Source organism: Spermophilus citellus (assembly GCF_964194105.1).
Source record: "Spermophilus citellus genome assembly, chromosome: 9".
In the NCBI taxonomy this organism is placed as follows: Eukaryota; Metazoa; Chordata; class Mammalia; order Rodentia; family Sciuridae; genus Spermophilus; species Spermophilus citellus.
The window spans coordinates 77,578,239-77,599,981 of NC_138191.1; the positions used below are offsets into that span (position 1 = coordinate 77,578,239).

Below are 21,743 nucleotides of genomic sequence, written 5' to 3' on the forward strand. Positions count from 1 at the left end.
TCAGACACCTCCTGCTGACTTTGAATTGAGGCCACCTATTTTTTAGGGACATGATTAAACTTTAGCAAAAATGAAACTTCATTTGTCAATCAGTAAAGCATCAGCATCAAAACTTGCAGAAGAGGTGCCTGGTATCTGCAACTTGGTGTAAAATCTAGACAAAAGCATTCTAGGGCATTGTTAGAAATATGTAGCCTTACTAATCACTTTGATGACACAGAAGATAGTTCTTGGTGGAAATATGGGTATCAACAGTTGTGAATTGAAAGCATTTCAGAAGAGTTTGGCTCTGTCAAACTGCAGAAATATCTTCGTGAAATCTCCATATTTTACTTTTTGTTCCTTTATATTACATTCAAAAGATTAAATTATAAAAGTCTATGCTTAAATGAATAGATCTCCAATAAACATAAAAATTATTCAATAAAGCAATATGTCATACTTTATTGGTAGTGTTTTCTCTCAGTAAAACATAAACTAATAACAATTCTCATAATTAATAGCATTTTAAATTAGGTAAAATTATAGTCTTGAGCCTTTAATAAACAACACACACATAAAATTCTCTGAAAGCTCTAAATCAATAAATGTTAAAATAACCTCTATACATTTTATTTTCTCCTTGGAAAGAACCTTGAAAAAATAAAAATATGTCCATACATAAATAATTAAGGGTTTTAAATAAGTTATTTCTAGCTTACCAATTATTTTTATATTGACGTTAATATATAAATAAAACTGGCACAGACTAGTTCTTATTCCAATTTAATTTAGAACACAAAACTCTGACACATCATGTCTGTAATTATTTATTAGAATTTGATATGAAGATATTTCACTTATGTGCTTAAAACAAAATAGGAATATATAGACTGGGATTCTAGCCAATTTTAGTTACTTGAAGCTATTTATCATTTGTGTACTATCACAGTTTTTTTAAATACTTTTGCCTTGCTCCTTTTGTCCACCTTTTGGCCAATTATTGCTTCTCAGCATTGCCACTAATATGTGGTCAGAAACTAAAAATGGAAAGTAAAATCAGTCCACCTGGTACTTTAACAATTTTGTTAAAGTGAGTGTTAGGAGAAGATGAATGTAATGTCCATGGTGAAACTGTATAATTGTCAGTGAACCTCAATTATTCCTACCACCTTCCCCACAGATAACTGATTTTATTTATGTATGTATACGTGTGTGTGAGCACACATGTGTTTTCCTGCAGAATATAACTTCAGATAAAAGGTATAAGTTTTAGCAATACATGTTCAAGTATAAAAGTATAAAATAATATTTAGTTTTGTTTCATTTTGATAAGATCAATGAGACTCAATTTGTTATTATCAGAACAATTTGTATCTAGTTATTTACCAATTAAAATAATCTCAAATATTAAGCATTGATTTAACCTGAATTTGTCAGCTATGAATTTGATTTTGGAAAAGTATTCCTACAGTATTTGGAAGACCCTGTAAGACGTCATTTTTATTAGTTTATAAAAATAAGACTATATTTGGGGAGAGAATTGCCAATAACACTTAGACTTTATTTGAACCAAAGTCCAAAAGAAGATGAATAAGTTCTAAACAGACTGGTGTTTAAAATTTCCTTTAAAACTAGTATTCATGATGTAAACAAAAGTGCTCCACATATACATCCTTATAAAAAGAAAATTACAATAATAAAAAACATCTAAAATTTATTTCTTTTCTGAAGTCAGTTTTGAAATATTCAATTAAAAATAGTTTATCTGTATTTTTGTGTTAAAATACTACAGCAAATAATACAATTTTCACTAATTTGCTTTACTAAATCCTCCCCAAAATATCTACAGACAATGCCTGTATTTTTAATCATGTTCATAGAAGGGCAAAGTATACAATATTTATGGTATCTCTAAATCAGATTGCTTTTTATTTATACTTATTTCTAGAAAAATTTGTTCCCTATATGCTATCATATCTTCTACATCTTTGTAGGCAAGCATTTCTTCAATTGAAAACAACTTATAGCTATTCAGGCTGAATGGTGAATTGTTCTTTATAGCATCTAACATTTTTAGCGATGCTATGACTGATTCACTCAAAGAAGAACAAACTGGGAAAATGCGAGCAGTCCACAAACTCAGATGTGTCTTATTTCCCGAGAACAATTCTTCTGTAATTTTAAGATTCCAAATATCTAAGCATGATAGAAAAGAGACTCCAAAGAACTGAAGTAACTTTACATCTAACAATGTTTTAACATTATTTTTCAAGTTGTCTTGCACTCCGAATGCCATGGTTGAATATGCTAGGTGTCCATTTACCTTCAAGCTTAAGGAACACACAAAAGAGTATGCAGGCACCACAGCTTTTGTTATGATATAAGAATTGCTAATAAAACAGTTTTCCCCAACAAATACATCAGGCCCCAATCTGGAATACTCTACAATTGAGCCAGGTGCCACAGAACATCTTAAATCCAATATACTTTGAATGATACAGGATGCTTTAGATGAGCATTCTGTAATATCTGGAAGGATGCTAAAAGCTATGGACTGGAAGCCAAGCTCTGACTTTAAACTGCTCTCTGAAATAAAATGAAACAAATATTCTTCAGTCGTTCCAATGTGATAAAATTTGGAGTTATTAAGAACAACAACATTTAGTGATGTTCCTTTAAGAAGATGAAATATTTTCTGCCTCATATGTACCAATTCTGATTCTTCTTTAGTGACATTTGATGTGTTTCTGGTGTATTCTATAGTTGCTCCAGGTCCTAAAGCCTGCAGAAAGTCACCATAGGCATCTATTTCACAGTTCAGTGTGCCTATTTCTTCATAAAAAGCAAGTAGCTTTTTTGCTGATTTATGATCCATATAAAATACACTATCTGTATAGACATACTCACTGTCTAATTGGAGATAGGCAGTGTCACCCCTAGCAAACTCCTGTTGACAAAAATTTCCAGGTCTACACACAGCATTAAATTTATGCATCTCTTCTATTCTGGGCTTATGAAGAAAACGATGGCAACATCTGTATTCAAGGTCCCTATGTTTTAAAGAATTTAAAGGATCTAAGACGAAGACTCCATGTGTTGTACCTACCTTCACACTAGAAGGATGAGCTAAAGCAGTAAAGCCAGGTTTATCAAACTTAATATACTCAAATTCTCCAATACTATAAAGTTCAATATCATCTGCACAGGTAACAAGAATTCCAGGATTCATATGTGGGGGAAAGTCAATGTACATGGCTAGTTTTAATTCCAACATCTGGTAAATGGGACTACCAAGTGGTAAGGCAGTAAAAATTTTCCCCAGAGCACTTGCACTTGGAAGGCGTTGACTGTAGCCACCTATAAAATTTAAAAAGAATAAACATTTAAAAATGTACTAATATTTATAACATTTTCAAAACCCAGGGACATCCATTATAACTCAAATATCTCTAAATATATTTAATATATTCTATGTGTTACTATAATTCTAGAAAGGATAATGAAATCCAGATTAAAAATGAAACAGCAATTCTCCTGTAGCCATTTGATATAATACAATTTTAAAGATTTTAGTTTAGTACAGAAGTCTAATATATTATAGAGCCTGTAAATTGTTTTGAACAATAAGTAAAAAGGACTGTGGGCTAAAACTTGATGTTGTATCTGCATTTAAACAATAAATTTCAATTGCTCTTAAATTCACACATTAAAATTTTATTTCATAGAAAAAATTACAAAAATAAAAATGTAACAATTCCAAAATATAATTTTCTATTAAACTCTTATTTTCAGGTGCATCATCTTCCTTCAAATTATATACACTTAAAACATTTAAAAATTTATACTTACTTTTCATTTAAACAGGCTTTTTCTTTATAAGTTGAGCATCATAACTTCTTAATTCATTGAAAAGTGTTCTCTTAAGTACTTTAAATATTGTATATCATTTTTATGCAAATAATTACAGTGAGAGGTAGCTTACTTTAGTAGAAAGAGTGATAAAAATTGAGTTCAAACCTGGCTCACCACTTCTAAGCTTTTTATCTTTGGACTTACTCCAAATTAGCACAAGTGAAATAACACTTGCCTTATCATGTTTTGTGAGATCAATAATACAGATAAAGCACTTGGCACTTAGTACACTGTTCAACAAATGACAGCTAATTATAACTGTCTATTTTTCCTTTTTCCAAGACTAGACAATAGTAAAATTTAGCACTAATGAATTATCTACAGCTGTCCCTCAGCATTCACAGAGACTGGATCAAGACCCAGGAGGATATCAACATCCAATGACACAGTATTTGCATGCAGTATTCTCTTGTGTACTTTAAATCATCTCTAGTAAATTGTAATATAAAGTAATGTTATTAAAATAATGTATTAAATAGTTGCTATATTGTTTTGTTTAGAGAATAATCATAAGAAAAATGTGGGCAAATGTTTAGTAAAGCCTCAATTATTCTTTCTCAAATATTTTCTATTCATGGTTGGTTGAGTTTACAGATGTGGATCCTATGGATACAGAAGGCCCACTATATTTCTAACTATGCATTATTTTTTGGTGTCTAATTAAAATTTCCACTAAATTGGTAAGAGTTATAGTTACTTTTCTAGACTAAAACTATAAATTGAATTGTTTTACATTTAATTAGTCTAGAAACCAGAACTTGGTTGTACATTGTTCATATCATCTTTACAAAGAATCATGATCCTATATGTGAATCATAAGAAATGAAAAAAGCCTTAGAGACTATGTAGATGAATGCTTTTAAAATATATATGTCCCTGGACCAGTGACAATCCATGACAAAGTTTTCATTAGTCCTCTAGCATATAATAAAAAATAACAGAGGTTTTCATGTAACCATAATTTTCACACAATAAAGTGTATTCAAACTATTCTTTGTATAAATGCAAAAACAAAACAAAACAAAAAAACAAAAAACAAAAACAAAAAACCCCCAAAAAACTACCCTTTATTCTGAAATTATGTTCCTTCAATTTTCTGTTTTAAAATTTCCTTATCTCTGTGTTTCCCCCTTGGTATACATACTTGAGGACTCCATGTCTTGTCACTTTTTCTTTATGTTTTTTTTTTTTTAAGTTATATATTTTTATTTTATTTTATTTATTTTTTTTTATGTGTTGTTATTTTTTTTTATTGGATGTTCACAACATTACAGAGCTCTTGACAAATCATATTTCATACATTCTTTATGTTTTTAAAACTCTAAGGATTACAGCCTTTAGTTAACAATAATCAGACAAAAGTGCTAGACTGAAAGTTTTAGCAGAAGTCTAGTAATAATAGTGCTAAAATGGCCTGTTCCCCACAGCAAGAATCTCCTCCAAAGAACTCTTGAGAAATGATCATATTTCGATGAGCTCCATTTAAGGAAAAATAATTTTCTACATGCATATGAAAGACAAAACAATATCCATGAAAAGATGATGATGTATGAGATGAATAACTTTTACAATAAACTTTGTGAAAATCATTGTACACTTATTAACTAAAATAGCAAGAAAAGTATAATTTTTTTTCAAAGTAAAATAATTTCAAAGAATAAATAAGAGTAAAGGGAGAAACAGTCCCCAAGGTAACAGAGGTAGAATAATTCAAAGAAAATAAAATTAATAAAGTTATAACTTTACCAGAGTGAATTAACAGGATAGTAAAAGAATTCCATTTATCTCCATATAGCTTTTCCAAACATCGAAGAGCACAAAGCGTCGATCCTCCATTTCCTTTAAAATAAATAAAAAGGAAGACTTGTTTAATAGAAACCTACTAAAATCAAGGTTATAATTTTAAGGATATGCTTATTTTAAAGATAAGGATAAGAATATGGCTTTGGCTAAAATTGACAGCAAAAGTACTGGTAAAAAATAAAATAAATACATGCCATAGCAAATAAAACAAATGAATATCAGTAAAGAAACCTAGAAAGCAGCCCTCAGAAACAAAAGATTTGCTAATATTCTCCTTAAAAGTAGTAATTAAAAAATGCTAAATTACACAATGTTTAACACAGGAAGACTGTGACATATAAACACATGGAGTTACAAATCATAAAATTTATTCTATTGATTTGTATTTTAATAATCCTATGTGACATAATGAAATTCACAAAAATCTAAAAAGATTTTTAGGACTAAAAACCATCCCAAACATAACAACCACACTAGTTATAACTACCAACTAGGCAAGATCTGTACCTTAGATTCTTATCTATACAATAGAATAATACAAGTACTGACCTCATTGTTGATGGAATTAAGACAACACTGGCTAATAGGAACAAAGCTAGAATTATACACATACATGCTGGTGGCTAGGGACTTCAGCTTTAAGTATCATATGGAAAACAGCCTTCAGAAAAACAGCATTTAATTTTATTTGCAAAGAAAGAAGGAAGGTCAAAGAACAAAGCTGACTTAAACTGGAATTTTCCAGTAAATATTCTATGATACTTAAACCACTAGACTTGTGTTCTTTACATTCTGTGGAGTGTTCTAAAGTGACCATCTATATATGATGAATGTATGTTGTGCATTGTATTTTGTGTTTGGCATTGTGTTCCCAAGTGGCCATCTATATATGATGTATGTATGTATCTATTTAATTTTTTTTTCTGATTTGCTTTCTTTATGTAAATTTCTGAAGAACAGTGGGTTTGGGAGGCATGGTAAAAAGTCTACTGAAAATGTCCAAAGGAATACTTACTAAAGTTCATTAAAACTAATAAAATTCTCTTTCAAATACATTCTGGAAATTTTCCACTATAAGTCACAATGGATTAAGAACAGTTGCTATGCCTTTTATCTTTCTTTAGAAAGGTCAATTTACATTCAAATTTTAAAGTTTGTAAAGGCTATAGGTGGAGCTTATGAACTATAAACCCTGAAAAGCTTTTCTTCAATTATTATTCTGCCAAGAATCTTGTATTATAAACCTGTTCATAAAATGCGTACCAATTTTGGCTCCAGCAGGATCAACAAAAACATGATATTGAACTCCAAGGGGTAATTCCTTTCTTTTCAGCTTTTTTGAAAGCTGTTGCCTATAAGCAAGTTCCTGCTTTTCATCAGCTGCTGTTATTGCAACTATGTCCCAGAATTCTCCAGCTGCCACAGGTTTGCCTATTTGGGAAAAGCAAGAAAATGATAACAAATATTATCAGAATTCTCTAGCTGTTACAAGTTTGCCTCTCTTAAGGGAAAAGAAAAGATAACTTCCATAATTCTCTTCAAAAATGCATCTTCTGCATTTGAAAATTAGGGAATAATTAGTGTCCTGTTTTTATGATTAAAATAGTTCTAATGAGGACTGCTCAATTTTTTTTCCCCTTTCAGGGTTTACAGTTTATTTTTTAAGAAATTCTAAAAGATTTAATGTTTCTTGATTAAGTGAGGTTCTTTTTATTTTCCAAAGACTATTATTTCAATTCTTAAATAAGAATAATACACAAAGAATCAAATAATTGAGTATCCTGCTTTAAAAATCAGTTCTCATCTATCAGAGCCACTTAGGGCTTGTTGGCTAAGAAACATTCAATCCAAGGATCTATTTCTTCAATGTTGCTGTTTATTACTTCATTTTTTTATTCTGTTAATGAGAGTCATGGAAGTTTACATAGGCTATTGGACTATGACACCAGGTACTGCATAATATAAAAGGTCCCAATTTTCTGATGAACTCCTTAAAATACAGGCTGCAATTTTGGTAAACAGTTTGAGTCACTTCTTTATCAATAAAAAGGGTTTTTATTAGCTAACAAACAAGACCTGTAAGCTAGGGTTTAATAGCGTATAATATTTTACTGTTATCCAAATATTAGTAGTTTTTAGGCAATCATTGGAAATAAAACACTTTTATTAGATAATTGTACAAGGAATGATAAGTGGCATAAGTAGTTTTTAAATACCGAACCGAACTTCCACTTAAAAACTTAAGCCATAATCCCTCCATGTTCTATTGCTGCCCTTCTCAGTAAGTATTTGCATTAGAGAAGGAATAGGTGAGGGATAGCCGGTAGGGAGTAAGGGCAAAATCAAATTCACTTATAAGGATCAAAACAGCGTGCTCCAGATATTTTCTAATGAACTAAACAATGCATAACTTCGATTTAAGCTTCAGTAGTCAGATTAAATATTTTCTCCTTCCTCCTCCTTTATTTTGATGTCTACACCACCAGGAATAAAGTTTTAAAAAGGCACTAAGCATAACGTAATGAGAGGACGGTGACAAACACTCAAAAGAAGTATTTGCCATTCCTGGGTCAGCAACTTAAAAGACTGCAGGTGAGAGGCAGAAAGGAAGTGACAATCCTCGGAAGACACCCTCCCTCTTCATTGCCCAGGAGATCTCAGTTCCTCCTTTGGTACCTCTCAGGTTTGAAAATCTCCGCAATTTTCGTTGGGTGGCTTCTCTCAGAGTTACGTCAAGAGGGACCCTAGCGCTGGCCATGGCCCCACCTTTCCAGAGCCCGCGCAGCACAGCACGCATGCGCGGTGGGACGCCACGCATTCCCTAACCCGGTTACCGCTGCCCCGCCCCCTCCGTGCGTCCCTCACGTAGCTACGCCGGGAGTGCTTTCGTCTCCACCCGGAAGGCGTTGATGGGCTGAGCTCGATCTTTGCCGGTTTCCTTAGCAACGGTCTCTGTAGCAGATGGCCGGCTAGCAATTTGTTGGACTGTGCAGGATCTGGGCCACTTTTCCCCAGCTCATAAGTTCTTACGGCCCAGTTGACCCGGTGAGTGGTTCAGGTTGGATGACACAGTTGTTGGAACCAACCCGCTAAAGAGAAAACGAAGTGCAACCTAGATTCCCACACTTTCGCCCGTGTGATTAGTCCTACCTGGAGGTTTGTTTCAGTCAGAAGCAGTTCCCTAACATCTTGTCAGATAAATTCAACCCCCCGAGTCATCTGGAGCCATCTGTCCCCTACTCCAGGGCGATACAATAGCTGAGTAAAGTCAGTATTCTCTTCAGGAACTGTAGGTTTGTGGCTTCTTTGCGTTTGCAGCTCCTAAAAGAGTGAGCCACACACACCACCGCTGTTTTTTGAGTTGGCTTCCTGGGTACTCATGCCTGTCTCCCAGATGTGGTCTTTGAAGTTGTATAAAATTCAGGTCTCTGATATTTGTTATTTATTTCTTTATTTTGCGCTTCGGTGTTCTTTTGTATGTGTAAATTAATTTAGAACATTTGGTAACATTACTGGGGATAAGTCAGCCTTAGATGTATTTTTGTTGATTATATATTTCTTTTGTGAAACACCGAGTTTATGGTGAGCTCTACAGATTAAGCTCTTCATCTTTATACATAAGAAAACTGAATTAGGGAATAATGACTTAGTCAAGGTGTGAAAATTAGTAAATAACAGGATTTGAGAACTGTATTTCAATCCCAAACCCAGATTTGTGGCACTCCACCATATGTTTTGATTTATTTGAGAAGCCTCTCCACTAAAGTCTTCATTAGGAGCTTAGGCAACCAAGGCCCTTGAAACTTACATAGATTGTAAGGTAACTTAGTTTTTCTTCTAAAGGTGGTGGACCTTGATATATAATTCTGCACTTAATAGGGTAAAAGGGCATATTACTGTTTTGTTGTTTCTGTTTTGTTTTGTGATGATGGAGATTGAACGCAGAGCCTTGCTTATATTAAGCAAGCGCACTAACATTGAGCTACAATCCCAGTCGTTCTTTGAGTTTTGTCTTTTAAAACTTTTCTGTTTGTTTATAAAAACTACATTCTTTTTGAAGGACATGTAGAAAATACAGATTGACTGAATTGAGAATAGGCAATACAGAAAGTAGCAAGAGATAGGTCAAAAAGAGAAAGGCTATAGAAAGGATTTTGTTTTTTACTCCTGAGTAAAACAAACTATTCCAGAGTTTTTATGTGATTTGCCTTATGTTTAAAATGATCACTCAGAACTGTGAAAATAGATTATAGTGGGGGATCAATAAAGATAGAAGCAGGAAGATTTGTTTGGAGGTAACTGGAATAATGCATAAAAGTGATAGTTAGCCAAGATGGTAAAAGTGACAATGGTGAGAAATTGGTCAGATTCTGGATAAATTTTGAAGGCAAAACCAATAAAATTTATTGATAGAATGGGTGTGGAGTATTAGAGAGTGAAGTAAAAAATGACTGCCTGAGGATGGAGTGGTCATCAATTGAGATGGAGAAAGTTAAGGATGGAGAAGCTTGGTTGGGTAGAGAACATAATTTGATTTTGGACATTATGGAATAAACATGTATGCATGTGTGGTAGAAAATTATTTATGTCTGTGTGCACCATACAGGTGAGCGTGGAGTTTAGGAGAGAGGTTTGCACTGGAGTTACAGTTTATGAGTTGTCAACATATAGATGGAATTAATTTTCAACTATGATACTAAATTGAGCTCCTAAGGAAATTAATAGCTCCTACATATTCAAGTACTGTACATTTTAATAAGGTGAAGTGAACAATGAAAGAGTAACCAAAAAAAAATTCAGAGTGTAAAGAACTATAATGATAAAACTTAGAGTATAAATTGAGCTTTTCTTGAATCTATGAAGGGTGCCATAGAAATGGATATTATTTATTCCAAATATGACTACATTGTTCACATAAAATTTGCTGGAAGTGAATAGGCCACATTATCAGCTATGGTTTTTCTGCTTCTGTTTTTCTTATTTTTATCACATTTTCATTAAATTTTAAGTAATTTTTTAAAAAATTCAGTATACTGAGTGGGAGTAAATGACTTTGGCTGTAATTATAGTAAGTAAAAAGTTTTAAGTCCAAATTTGATATAATCACATAGTGTGATATAATTGTTTAAGCAGTTAAACTATCAGAGCATTATTATTTTACCTGAGCATTTACCACAAAGAATGAACCCGGTATTTGCCAGAGTGTTATTTTACCAGAGTACAATATACCAATCCAGCTAAGTAGTAAGCTTATTAATTATGCCAAATCAAACACTGGAAACAATCTTGGTCTTAGATTCCATATTTTAATAAAGACATTGAGCAAATTAGAGTATAATCAATTGAAAAATAATGTTCTGTGAAGGCATTTGTGCCTCTCTTGGAGGAAATTATCTGAAGAGTTGCCATAGAGAGTAAGATACATAAAAAAACAACAACACAGCTTTCTTAAGTTATACTTTTATGCCATTAATTTAATCTGATTTAAGTGAACAATTTAATATTTTTTATTTATAGCTAATGCTAGTTAGATTTTTTAAAATTACTTTGGGCATAAATATGACTGTTGAATGGGAGTTTCAGAGAAGCACACTTTAATCCCCCTTTCCTATTCATATGAAGAAGTTGAAACCAAATGAAGAGGTCATGGCTCCTGAGCCATGGAGTTCATGGTGCGTGATATAGTCAGGCCATGGTGCAGCTCTGCTTGCTACCAGTACTTTTACTTATCTAACTATTGCTTCCTTCTACTTTTCATGACATACAGCAACAGCAACTCTTTTTATAGTTATTTTTACTTGAATTTGTTTACTCAGCTATCCTTTTTGAACTTTATTTCTTAAATATTTTTCCCCAATGAACCCTCTTGAAGGAACTATCATTCCCTCTTACCTTGTGAAGAGGAGAAAGAAAAATTCTTTCAGAGAAGAATTCTCCACCTTCCTCCTGCTTCCAAACTTCTAATTTTACTTTCTTCCTTAGTTTTTTTTGTAGACTTCAAATGAAATGTCCAGGTAGTATCCAGATATTATAGTGTGCAGATATTAGCATGAGGTTTGGGGTTTCTTTTTTGTTTGTTTTTTGATGAGGAGATAGAATTAAACTAGTAAAGAAATAGATTTCAATTAGTTTAGTAAAATGTTTATTGCTTTTAATAGAAACATACTAGTGGTCCAACTTTAGGAGATAAAAATGTTTTATGAATGCTAATCAACTACTTTTGCTTTTGTAGTCTTGCAAGAGTGGAATAAAAACAAAATCTTCAGAGATAATAAAGTGGTTTTGTTATAAGTCTGTAGATTTTGGAGTGATTTGTTACACTGCATAAATAACTGAAAAGTACATGTTTTTAAAAATTTTTGCAAGAGGTTGAATATTGTTTGTGAATTCAAAATAAAGAATTCAAGGAATTAACATAGATTTCTACCTAAATGAGAGTTTATTCTTTGTACTTAGTAGTCTCTCACACATTCTCACCTGAAAGTTTTCTTTTTCTCTGAGGGAAAGAAAAGACAGCCAGATATATCTATGTATACTAATAGTATTGAAGTCTGACTTAGAACTTTAGGTCTTATATTAAAATTTTTACATGTTAGCTAAACAGAACAAGTTTCCTGTTCTCAGAGTACATATAATTTAATGGGAAAGAGGACATTTAAATATCTTAAATTGGAGATGTGGGAATGGAACAGAGATTTACATCATATAAAAGTAAATCTTCATCATATAAAAGACAATGATTTTGCACAGAAACATAATAAAAATTAAAATGGCTGCATAATTATAAAAAAGGGCAAAAATTTTATTCTGACCTTAAGAGATCTTACTGACAACAGTAACTTGCCCTATAGACTTCTGGGAGGAACTGAATCCATCATAGGGAGGGAACTATTTGCCAGAATCTAACACTGCCTTGCAAGGTTTGAGCAACACCAGCTTGGCCAGTTTACTTTTGACCGGACATTCAGTAGACTTAGAAAATTTAAACATTGCCCTTATTCGCCTCGTTTTCCAAACGTTGGACCTGATAAAAGCTGAAGTCCATTTTCCTTCAATAAAATACTGAGCCTATGATCCCAATTAACAAATTTTTCCATACCAGGCTAAAACTGTCCTCTCTTTTATCTTAATCTTTTTTATGATTTCTCAGTTTGTAAGAGGATTGCACCAAGGCAGAGAGGTGTGACATCCTGTAATGACAGAGTTCAACTATTTCAATAGCTAAGATTCAGTGTTGTTAATTGTTTAGAATTTTAACAATTGGAAAAATAGATAAAAACTAATATTTAAATAGTGCTTATTTTTGTTTACCATGTAGATAATTCAGTATTTTCTCCAGTGTATTATTTTAAAACTTTTTTTAAGAATTAAGAAAATTAGTTTTCTTTTCATAAAAAAACCTTTTAAGCTGTGAACCTGAGTCTGCTTAATCATACTAGTATTTAGTTCTTACTTTTTTGATTATAATAGAAATATTTTTGATTAAAGCTAAAAGTAGACAGTTATATAAAATGGAAAGAAAGGGCACTGAATTAAGGAAGATGCTGATTATCTCAAATTTAGATTGAATAGCCCCTTAATCACACTGGTTTTTAATTCTTACAGATTTTATTTTTACTTACAGTAGACATCTTTTTGATGAAAGGTTAAAACAAAAGTTGTATGAATGAAAATAACGGAATTGTATTACATAATATAAAAATTACCTGGAATTCAGATTTAACTCAATAATTCCTTCTTTGTCAGACTATATGTTTTATTGGCAAGAAGTTTTCAAGTGAGTGAAGAATGCCAATCAAATTAGTTCCCTTACCATACATTCATTCTAATGTAGAAAATGTGAACATATTTAACATTTTGGTGGGGAGGGTACAACATTTTGAGGAGTATTACAATTGTATCAGTAAACTTCCCCAAACTAGTGAGTTTATTGATCTAATAGATACATTTGAATGCTTCACATAATTGCAGGAACCTCTCATTTCATAAAATTATCTAGAATGTCTGAGATCAGTATAGAAAACAGAAAAGAATTTAGCTTTTGAATAATGCTAGTAGTAGATCATTGACATATTCAGATGACATACAGACAGCATTCATTCAGAAAACTTAGTGAAGTGAATCAATGAAAATTGTGTTAACATAATTGCTGTTGTATAATATTAATAAAACAAGATACAGATAAACCATTTTTGATAGAAGACAACTTAAAATAAAAAATTTCATTGTAAGTAATGAGCCTACAGACATTAATAACTATCCTTAGTTGATATCACTGTTTAGAATGTCTGGAAATAAATGTCAGGGTAAATATTATACCTTGTAGAAATAAGCATCAAAATAGAGTATTAGAGATGTAATGATCTGTGTGAGAAATAAACATCAACTATATAATTTTGTGTATGTGTATATATTGTTGGGATGCAGTAATGAAAAGTATAAAATCACTTTCATCCTTATGGGAGGAAATACGATCTCTAATACTTCATGGTAGATGGGTGTTAATTGTCCAAAAGTATTTTAAATGAATTTTGGAGGTGAAATATAAAAGAACAATTAAGAAAATGAAAAGGCAAAACATAGTCTGGGAAAAATTTTTGCAAAACATGTGTTTGATAAGGGGCTGGCTTCCTAAATAATGCAAGAAATTTAAACTCAAGTATAAAAAATCAATACAGTCAAAAATTGGACAAAAGATATTGATATCTCACAGAAAATGCAGATAGCAAATAAGCATATAGAAAGATGTTCAAGATCATATGTCCATAGTAATTGCAAATTATAACAGTGAGATACCAGTATACCTATTAGAATGAACAAAATACAAAATACACCAAATATTAGTGAGTATATGGGGCAATTAATTCCTCTCATTCCTTGCATAGGGGGATGCAAACTAGGACAATGACTTTGAGAAACAGAGATACTTTCTCATAAAATAAAACATACTATATGATCTAATATGCAAACTGCTGATATTTACCCAAATGATTTGAAAATTAATGTTCACACAAAAACCTAAGCACAAATGCTTATAGAAACTTATTAATCATTATTCAAACTTGGAACCCAACAAAGTCTTTTCAGTAGATAAATGGATTAATAAACCATTATACATTCAGTGCTTTAAGAATGAACATTTATAAAAAAAAGATATTTAGGAAACTTAAATGCACATTACTAAGTGAAAGAGGCCCTACTGTATATCCATATGACATTCTGGAAAGTCAGAACTATGGAGACATTAAAAAGATCAGTGGTTGTAAGGGGCTTGAGAGGAGGGAAGGAGATGAAGTCCAGGGGACTTCTCGGGTATGAAATAATAACAATTCTACATGATATAATAATGATGGACACATGTTATTATACATTTGTTGATACCCATAGATATGTAGCAATGAACAGTAAAGTCCAAAATATGGACTTTAGTTAATAATAATGTACTAACATTGGCTCATTCATTTTAAGAAATGTGTCACACTAATGCAATATATTAATAATAGAGAACTACAGAGGTTAGGGGGTTAATGAGAGAGTATATAGGAACTCCGTACTTCTTACTTATTTTTTCTGTTGACATAAAATAGGTCCCACCTTCAAAAAAAAAAAAGGTTTTTTTAAGTCACATATGACCATAAAATAAACAATACACTTCTTTGGTATTTGATTCTTACTTTGCAGATTTCTTGGAGAATAGATATTACTTTCAAAAAGTAGATGCTATAGATGAATCTGTTGGGCACCCCATTGTCTTATTTTGAAACATGTTGATATGTCCCTTATATAGTCTCTCTTAAGCTCTTGTCATAAACTGTTCTGGAGCTAGCCTATCTTCAGATGATAATAGAAAAGTAGTATTTTGAAAGGAGACTTTGAGGAAGGACTTCCTAACAGTATTTTCTGTTTAGAAAAAGAGTGTAAATGATAAAGATGCATTGTATATATTGCCTTACATTTCAGGGCCTCTAGAGCTTGTGTCTATTTGTGCTGTTTTGCTCTTTGATTTTGGAGGGCTGGTTAACTTTTAGTTTAGATTGAACTTTCTCAAGATATCCATGAATTGCCTGTTTAAATACATTGCTGCACCCTTAACCCAGAGATTCTGATACATAGATATAAAGGCGGGGCTCAGAAATTTCTCATCCTTTTAATTAATTACATAGATGATGCTTAAGAATTGCAAGGTTGTAGGTTTAGGCCTTAGGAGATAAAAAAAAATAGCCAATGTCTTGTTATAATATGAGTTTATCTGGAATTTCACATTCTCATTTGAATTTTTGTTAACTTGAGTTTACCTGCACATCATAAAAACTGATTCCTTTATTAGGGAAGGTGGTTTATTGTGTGAGAAGCCCAGATAGACCACATGTACTTATACATTCTCTTCTAAACTATCCTAATTGACTACCTTTTATGAAAACTAAAATTACTCATACTAAGGGTAAATTCATATGTATGAGATATATCATATAAGATTATACAATAAAGTATTGATCCAAAAGTTTCAGATAAATTTAATAAGTCAAATTTTAAAGCTTTTAGAATTCTGAATCCTACTTGTCTAATTGAATTGAACATAAAAATCTATAATGTGATGGTAAGTTTTTTCTTTAAAATATAAATATTGTTGATACCAGTTGAAAATTGTTGTTACACTTTATTTCCTTCTGACTGCATTTTTCAGCCACTGTACAGATTATTATTCTCCTAACTTGTTAACTATTCAGTGGTTTTATTTTTATTTAACATTGTTAAACCAAAATTATTATACTAGCTATGTTAAGACACAGTTTTTTTGTTACTTGTTTGGTCTGTAAGTGACATTTTTATTAATTCTATGTTCTCCATTCTATGAAAAAGAATATTTTTCTTCCTTTCACTGATTTGTTTTTGATAAGTACAATTATATCTTTTTCAGTAGTGACTAGATATTTAAAACACTTCAGGATCAAATATTCTATGAGAATTAGATACTCCTTTTTAAAATTTTTATCTTTTCTACTCATTTTAATTCTCATTATATCTTAGCAAATATTCTATTTTGTTTTCAGGTAGATTTTTAAAAGTTGAAAAATTTTCCATCTTTTCCAGATGTTTCATGGAACAATCACAAAAGAGCTAACCAGTCATGAAGAATGGAGTCACTATAATGAAAATATAATTGAAGATCAAAAAGATTTTGTTTTTGTGAAGTTCAGTGGACTTTATTTAAAATCTATGGAATATTTGCAATCTTATATCTCTCTTAAAGTATGCATTTTCTCAAATAATTTTATTACAGATATTCATCCACTTCAAAATTGTATAAAATTAATTAAACTTGACCTTCATGGAAATCAGGTAAGCAATAGTCATTTAAGATGTTTGAATATAAATGAAATTTATATGTAATGAACTAATATTATTTACCCACAATATTATTTTTAGATAATCTGTTATCTAAAATATAAATATAAAATTGAAAATAAATTTTTAAAAATGTGTATTAATACAAAATTAAAAGTACAATATTTTTAAAAATAAAGCACATAAACAAAACATGATTTGGTATATTTTATTTCTTAAATTTATAGTCCAGATTAAGAATACTTCTTGACTCCAATTCTTTATAGAAGAAAAGTATTTTTGAAAATTTAGAGTCAGCTATTACCAAGTAATTTTCATTGAATCAAATATGTGTGGTCATGCGTTTAATTATAACAATAACAAAAGTTTATTACAAATACCCAGTGTATTACGTTGTTTTCCCAGAAATCATTTAGATACTTGGAAATATTTATCTTGATTATTAATCAGAAACTTGCAAGATATTAAATTTTAGAAGATGTTTAATGTTTTGGTATTTTTCCATGTTATGTTTAGAAAAGTAATATTTGAGCTAAATTTACTCATGATAATATTTCAGATCAAGAATCTACCAGATACGAAATTTTGGAGTGGATTAAAGTACCTAAAACTCCTCTATCTTCATGACAATGCATTTACAAAGTTAAAGAATTTATGTGTATTGTCTGCCTGTCCAAGCCTCATTGCTCTCACTCTGTTTGATTGTCCGGTAAGCCTTAAGAAAGGATATAGACATGTTCTTGTTAACAGTATATGGCCTCTCAAAGCACTGGATCATCATGTGATTTCTGATGAAGAAATAATTCAGAATTGGCAACTTCCTGAAAGATTCAAAGCATATAACCAGCGACTTTTCTTCAATTTCTGCGCTGCTTTGAAAAAGGTAATTGGCTTCATTAGGATTTCATTAGAAATGATTTTTTATTTTTTAAAGAAGTAGAATTTTAGCTTCTAAATTCTACACTTGAATTTAATAAACTTTTCAGTAGTTTTATCATTTTTATATAATAAATTAATGAATGTATTAGTAATGGCTTTCTATCTGAGCATTCATAGAGACTCATATGCTTTGTGTATGAAGACATTGATCCTAAAATCATGAAGTTGTAGAAAAATATATTTTTGCTTTTTAATTGAAAATAGAGCTCTGATTCATTTTTGTTTGGTATATAAATGACTCCTTTGGGAAATATTTGGTATTTTTAGAATGCTATAAAGTACAATTTAAGTTATTTTTGGAAAAGCAAAAATATTCATTCTTAAACAATTTATTTGGTGACATTAGCATAATCAAACCATCATTATATGTTGATTTAAAAAATATTGAAGAAATGATTAGAAAAACTTGATTCCTAGAATCTTTATGATGCAGGATATACAAAAAATAAAATATTCTTCATAGAATATTAATGTTAGAGCAAATAAATAAAAGTACAAAAGAAGGGATTAGAAAAAAATCTGAGATACAGTAAGTAAACAAGTATGTTGCAAAGCAGTGTTTAATTCTGATGTTCATATATATAGTCATGCATCATTTAACAATGGGAGTATGTTTTGAGTAATGTTACAATGCCTATATGTTATTAGACAATTTTGTTACTGTCTAAACATCATAGGTGTACTTCTGTGAACTAAGATAGCTATGACATCATTAAGTGATATAATCTTATGATACCATGACTGCATATGTAATCTGTCATTCATGAAATATCATTATGTGGTACATGATTGAATATGCACAGACATTTTGAGGAAGAATAGAAAATTATTTTGAACAATGATTACAAGTAAAAAGGTATGTATAAATATTAAACAGTAATTATGTATAAGTAGATACAATTCTTTAAAAATTATGAATATAGTAATAATTTTGTAATATTAGTTTTAAAAACTGGGTTTTGATAATAATTTTCTTAGTCTTTTTTTTTTTGGTACTGGGGATTGAACTCGGGGGCACTCAACCACTGAACCACCTCCCCAGCCCTATTTTGTATTTTATTTAGAAACAGGGTCTCACTGAGTTGCTTAGTGCCTTGCTGTTGCTGAGGCTGGCTTTGAACTCTCAAATGTCCTATCTCAGCTTCCCAAGCTGCTGTGATTACAGGTGTGCAACACCCCGACCGTCATAATAATTTTGTAATAATGATTAAAATATAAAAAAGTGAGGGAGTATTTAAGTTTGGTATATTAATCTGGACTCTTAAGGAAGAATTTTATTTAGGTATTTCATTTCTGATATAATCAAAGATAGAACCATACATGACCCTATTAAAAACAATCAAAATAAATGAGGACCACATGACATTTATGGAAGTGATGAAAAGTTTGGTAGGTTGGATAACATATAGAAGAGTTTAGTTTTCTTAGTGAATATAATGAAGATAAATTGAAGTTATTTGAGTAAGAAAATAGAATGGTTCTCTCATAGTATGTGCTCATAAACCAATGATATTACCAAAGTCAATATTTTGGTAGCAGATTAAAGAAGATGAGGGTGGAAAACAAATGACAGCAGGGAGATTAGTTATTCTGACAGGAAGGGATGTTATCGGGTTTATAGAGCAGATTACAATGTCAACTAAAATAGTATAAAAGTAAAGGACAGATGCTTTTTCTGTGAAAGCCATTATGGTAGGAACTCCCTTGTATTTTATTCCTTCACTCTTCACCAAATATGTGCTCTTTTACCTAAAATATGCAAGGAATTACTCTGTGTCTTGGGGATTCAGTGGTAAATAATACTGTAAAATTTCCTGCCCTTGTTTAAGGCCAAAGGAAAGGAACAGGAAATAAACACCTAAGCTAAGCTTAAAAGAAATAAAAGAATGGAAGTAACCATAGAATGTCAGATTATGTTAATTGCAAACAAAATGCAAAGAAAGAGCTAATACAGTATGAAAGGCCTGAAGATATGGGCTATATTAATTCAGATGGATGCATAAGCCCTTTCTGAAAAAAAGCTTATTTATTCCTCATCATTTTAGTTGATGTGTAAAGGTATTACTTTTATTTCACAGAAGAAAATGAAGCATAGTGAGATATAAGGATCTAAGTCAGCATTAGACAGACAAGTAAGTGATAAAGTTGAGATTTCAATGTCTTAGTTTCACATTTTTTCGATCAATGTATCATAAATGGTATCACAATTCGATGAGACATTTTTAATAAATTGATGTGGGAGGAGAAGAAGAAGAAGAAATAAGGAAATATACCTCTAAAATTTTGAAACTTTATAACTGGGACAAAAAATAATTTAGTGGATTGGATAGCATTTTCAAAGTTATAGTAGAAAGATGAGTTTGTTCTAGGTTTTATTTTTTTGTGAAGATATATATACTAGGTATTAGCAAAAATGAATAACTAAAATTTAGAAATAGTGTTCTTTCAGGAAAATATAGGGATCAATGAAGACTGAGAACTAAAGGCAAGCCCTCAGGCTCAATTTGTGTATAGAAAGCAGAGAAACCAATGAGAATAAAAGGGAGTAAAAGGAGAGATATGGGCATTATTATCACTCAAGCTACGGGGAAAAAAGTGGTTAAAAACTGAAGAAGGTTTCTAAAGGGTCAAAGAAATTTAGCACTGAAAGAAATGTATGTTGATAGTGAAGAGTTTTTTTTTTTTTTAATCATTGGAATTTCAGTAGTTTTCAGATGCAAGTATGAAATTGTAATGAGTAACTGATTGCCAATTATAAAATATTTTCTCTAAAAATTTTGGGTAAAGGAAATATAAAGCCTTAATTGCAGGAAATAGAATAAATAGAAGATGTTTTTTTAAAAATGAGGTGATACTAAGTTCAACTTATATTTAATCTGCTGAAAGTATTTTAAGAATATAAAGAGTGAAAATTTTATAATGAGGGGAAAAATGAAGAAAACCACTACTGAAAAAGTATGAATGCAAAACAACACATACACAACAAACCTTAAAGTACTGTCAGAATTTTTTTGAGTTATAGAGATTTAAAAAACTATTTTAATAACATTTTGTTACTTTATGAATCAGTTTGTTGATTGTGCTGTAACCAATGTTCTTTTGGTTATTCTTTGATAATTGAAAAATTTATAGCACTATTCATAAATTTTGAGAAGGAACAAATGTAAATCTATTAGGATAGATATTTATTCAGCAATATTTTAAATATATATCTTAAAAGATTTTATTGTACTTATTAATGAATATAGAATATTATGAAAACTGAAAATAATCATCCTATAAGTGTTCACATAATGGTTTTTTTTAGTAAAGTGTTAATGTAGAAATTCAAGAAGAATGTTTATTTTGAAAGAAACCAATTTAGTAATGTAATTATTGCTTATACCTTATAAAACATTAAAAACTATCAAGAAGGGTCTTGTTTATCCCTAATTGTGAGGTAAAATGATTTTTGTCCTTTTTTTGTGGGTATAGTTGGATAATACTTTTGTTTTAAAGATAAGAATATAGATGATTATATGAAATAAAAGTAATTTTAGAAATTTGAAGTGCTTATTTATCTAAAAACTTACAATAGAGAAATATATATTTATATATTAATCTATATAATTTTTTTAAATTATGGAGTGATCTGGGAAATACCCAATTTTATCAATTGGGATCACATTTTGTCTGCATGTAATAAAAGAACAACTAATCAAGGATTATATTTTGAATCATATAATATGTTCAAGGATTATATTTTTAATCATATAATATGT

At 30.7% G+C, this 21,743-nt stretch overlaps 2 protein-coding genes across 2 annotated transcripts in view; one reads left to right on the top strand and one right to left on the bottom strand.

Moving 5' to 3' along the window:
• Nucleotides 1–399: 399 nt before the first annotated feature.
• FPGT (fucose-1-phosphate guanylyltransferase) lies at nucleotides 400–8,515 on the bottom strand (the record flags this gene model as incomplete). Its single annotated transcript, XM_081305673.1, has 4 exons — nucleotides 400–3,339; nucleotides 5,641–5,733; nucleotides 6,961–7,128; nucleotides 8,374–8,515. The coding sequence occupies 4 exons, from the start codon at nucleotides 8,513–8,515 to the stop codon at nucleotides 1,883–1,885; spliced, it is 1,860 nt and encodes a 619-aa protein (XP_081161799.1). The 3' UTR covers nucleotides 400–1,882.
• Nucleotides 8,516–8,677: 162 nt separating this feature from the next.
• The window catches only part of LRRIQ3 (leucine rich repeats and IQ motif containing 3), a gene marked incomplete at its 3' end in the record, with an annotated part of 163,173 nt that continues 150,107 nt past the window's right edge, over nucleotides 8,678–21,743 (top strand). Inside the window, exons 1-3 of the mRNA XM_081305610.1 lie at nucleotides 8,678–8,742; nucleotides 16,789–17,037; nucleotides 17,603–17,926. Coding sequence (XP_081161736.1) covers nucleotides 16,789–17,037; nucleotides 17,603–17,926 — 573 coding nt within the window. The 5' untranslated portion in view covers nucleotides 8,678–8,742. The remainder of the gene's footprint in view (nucleotides 8,743–16,788; nucleotides 17,038–17,602; nucleotides 17,927–21,743) is intronic.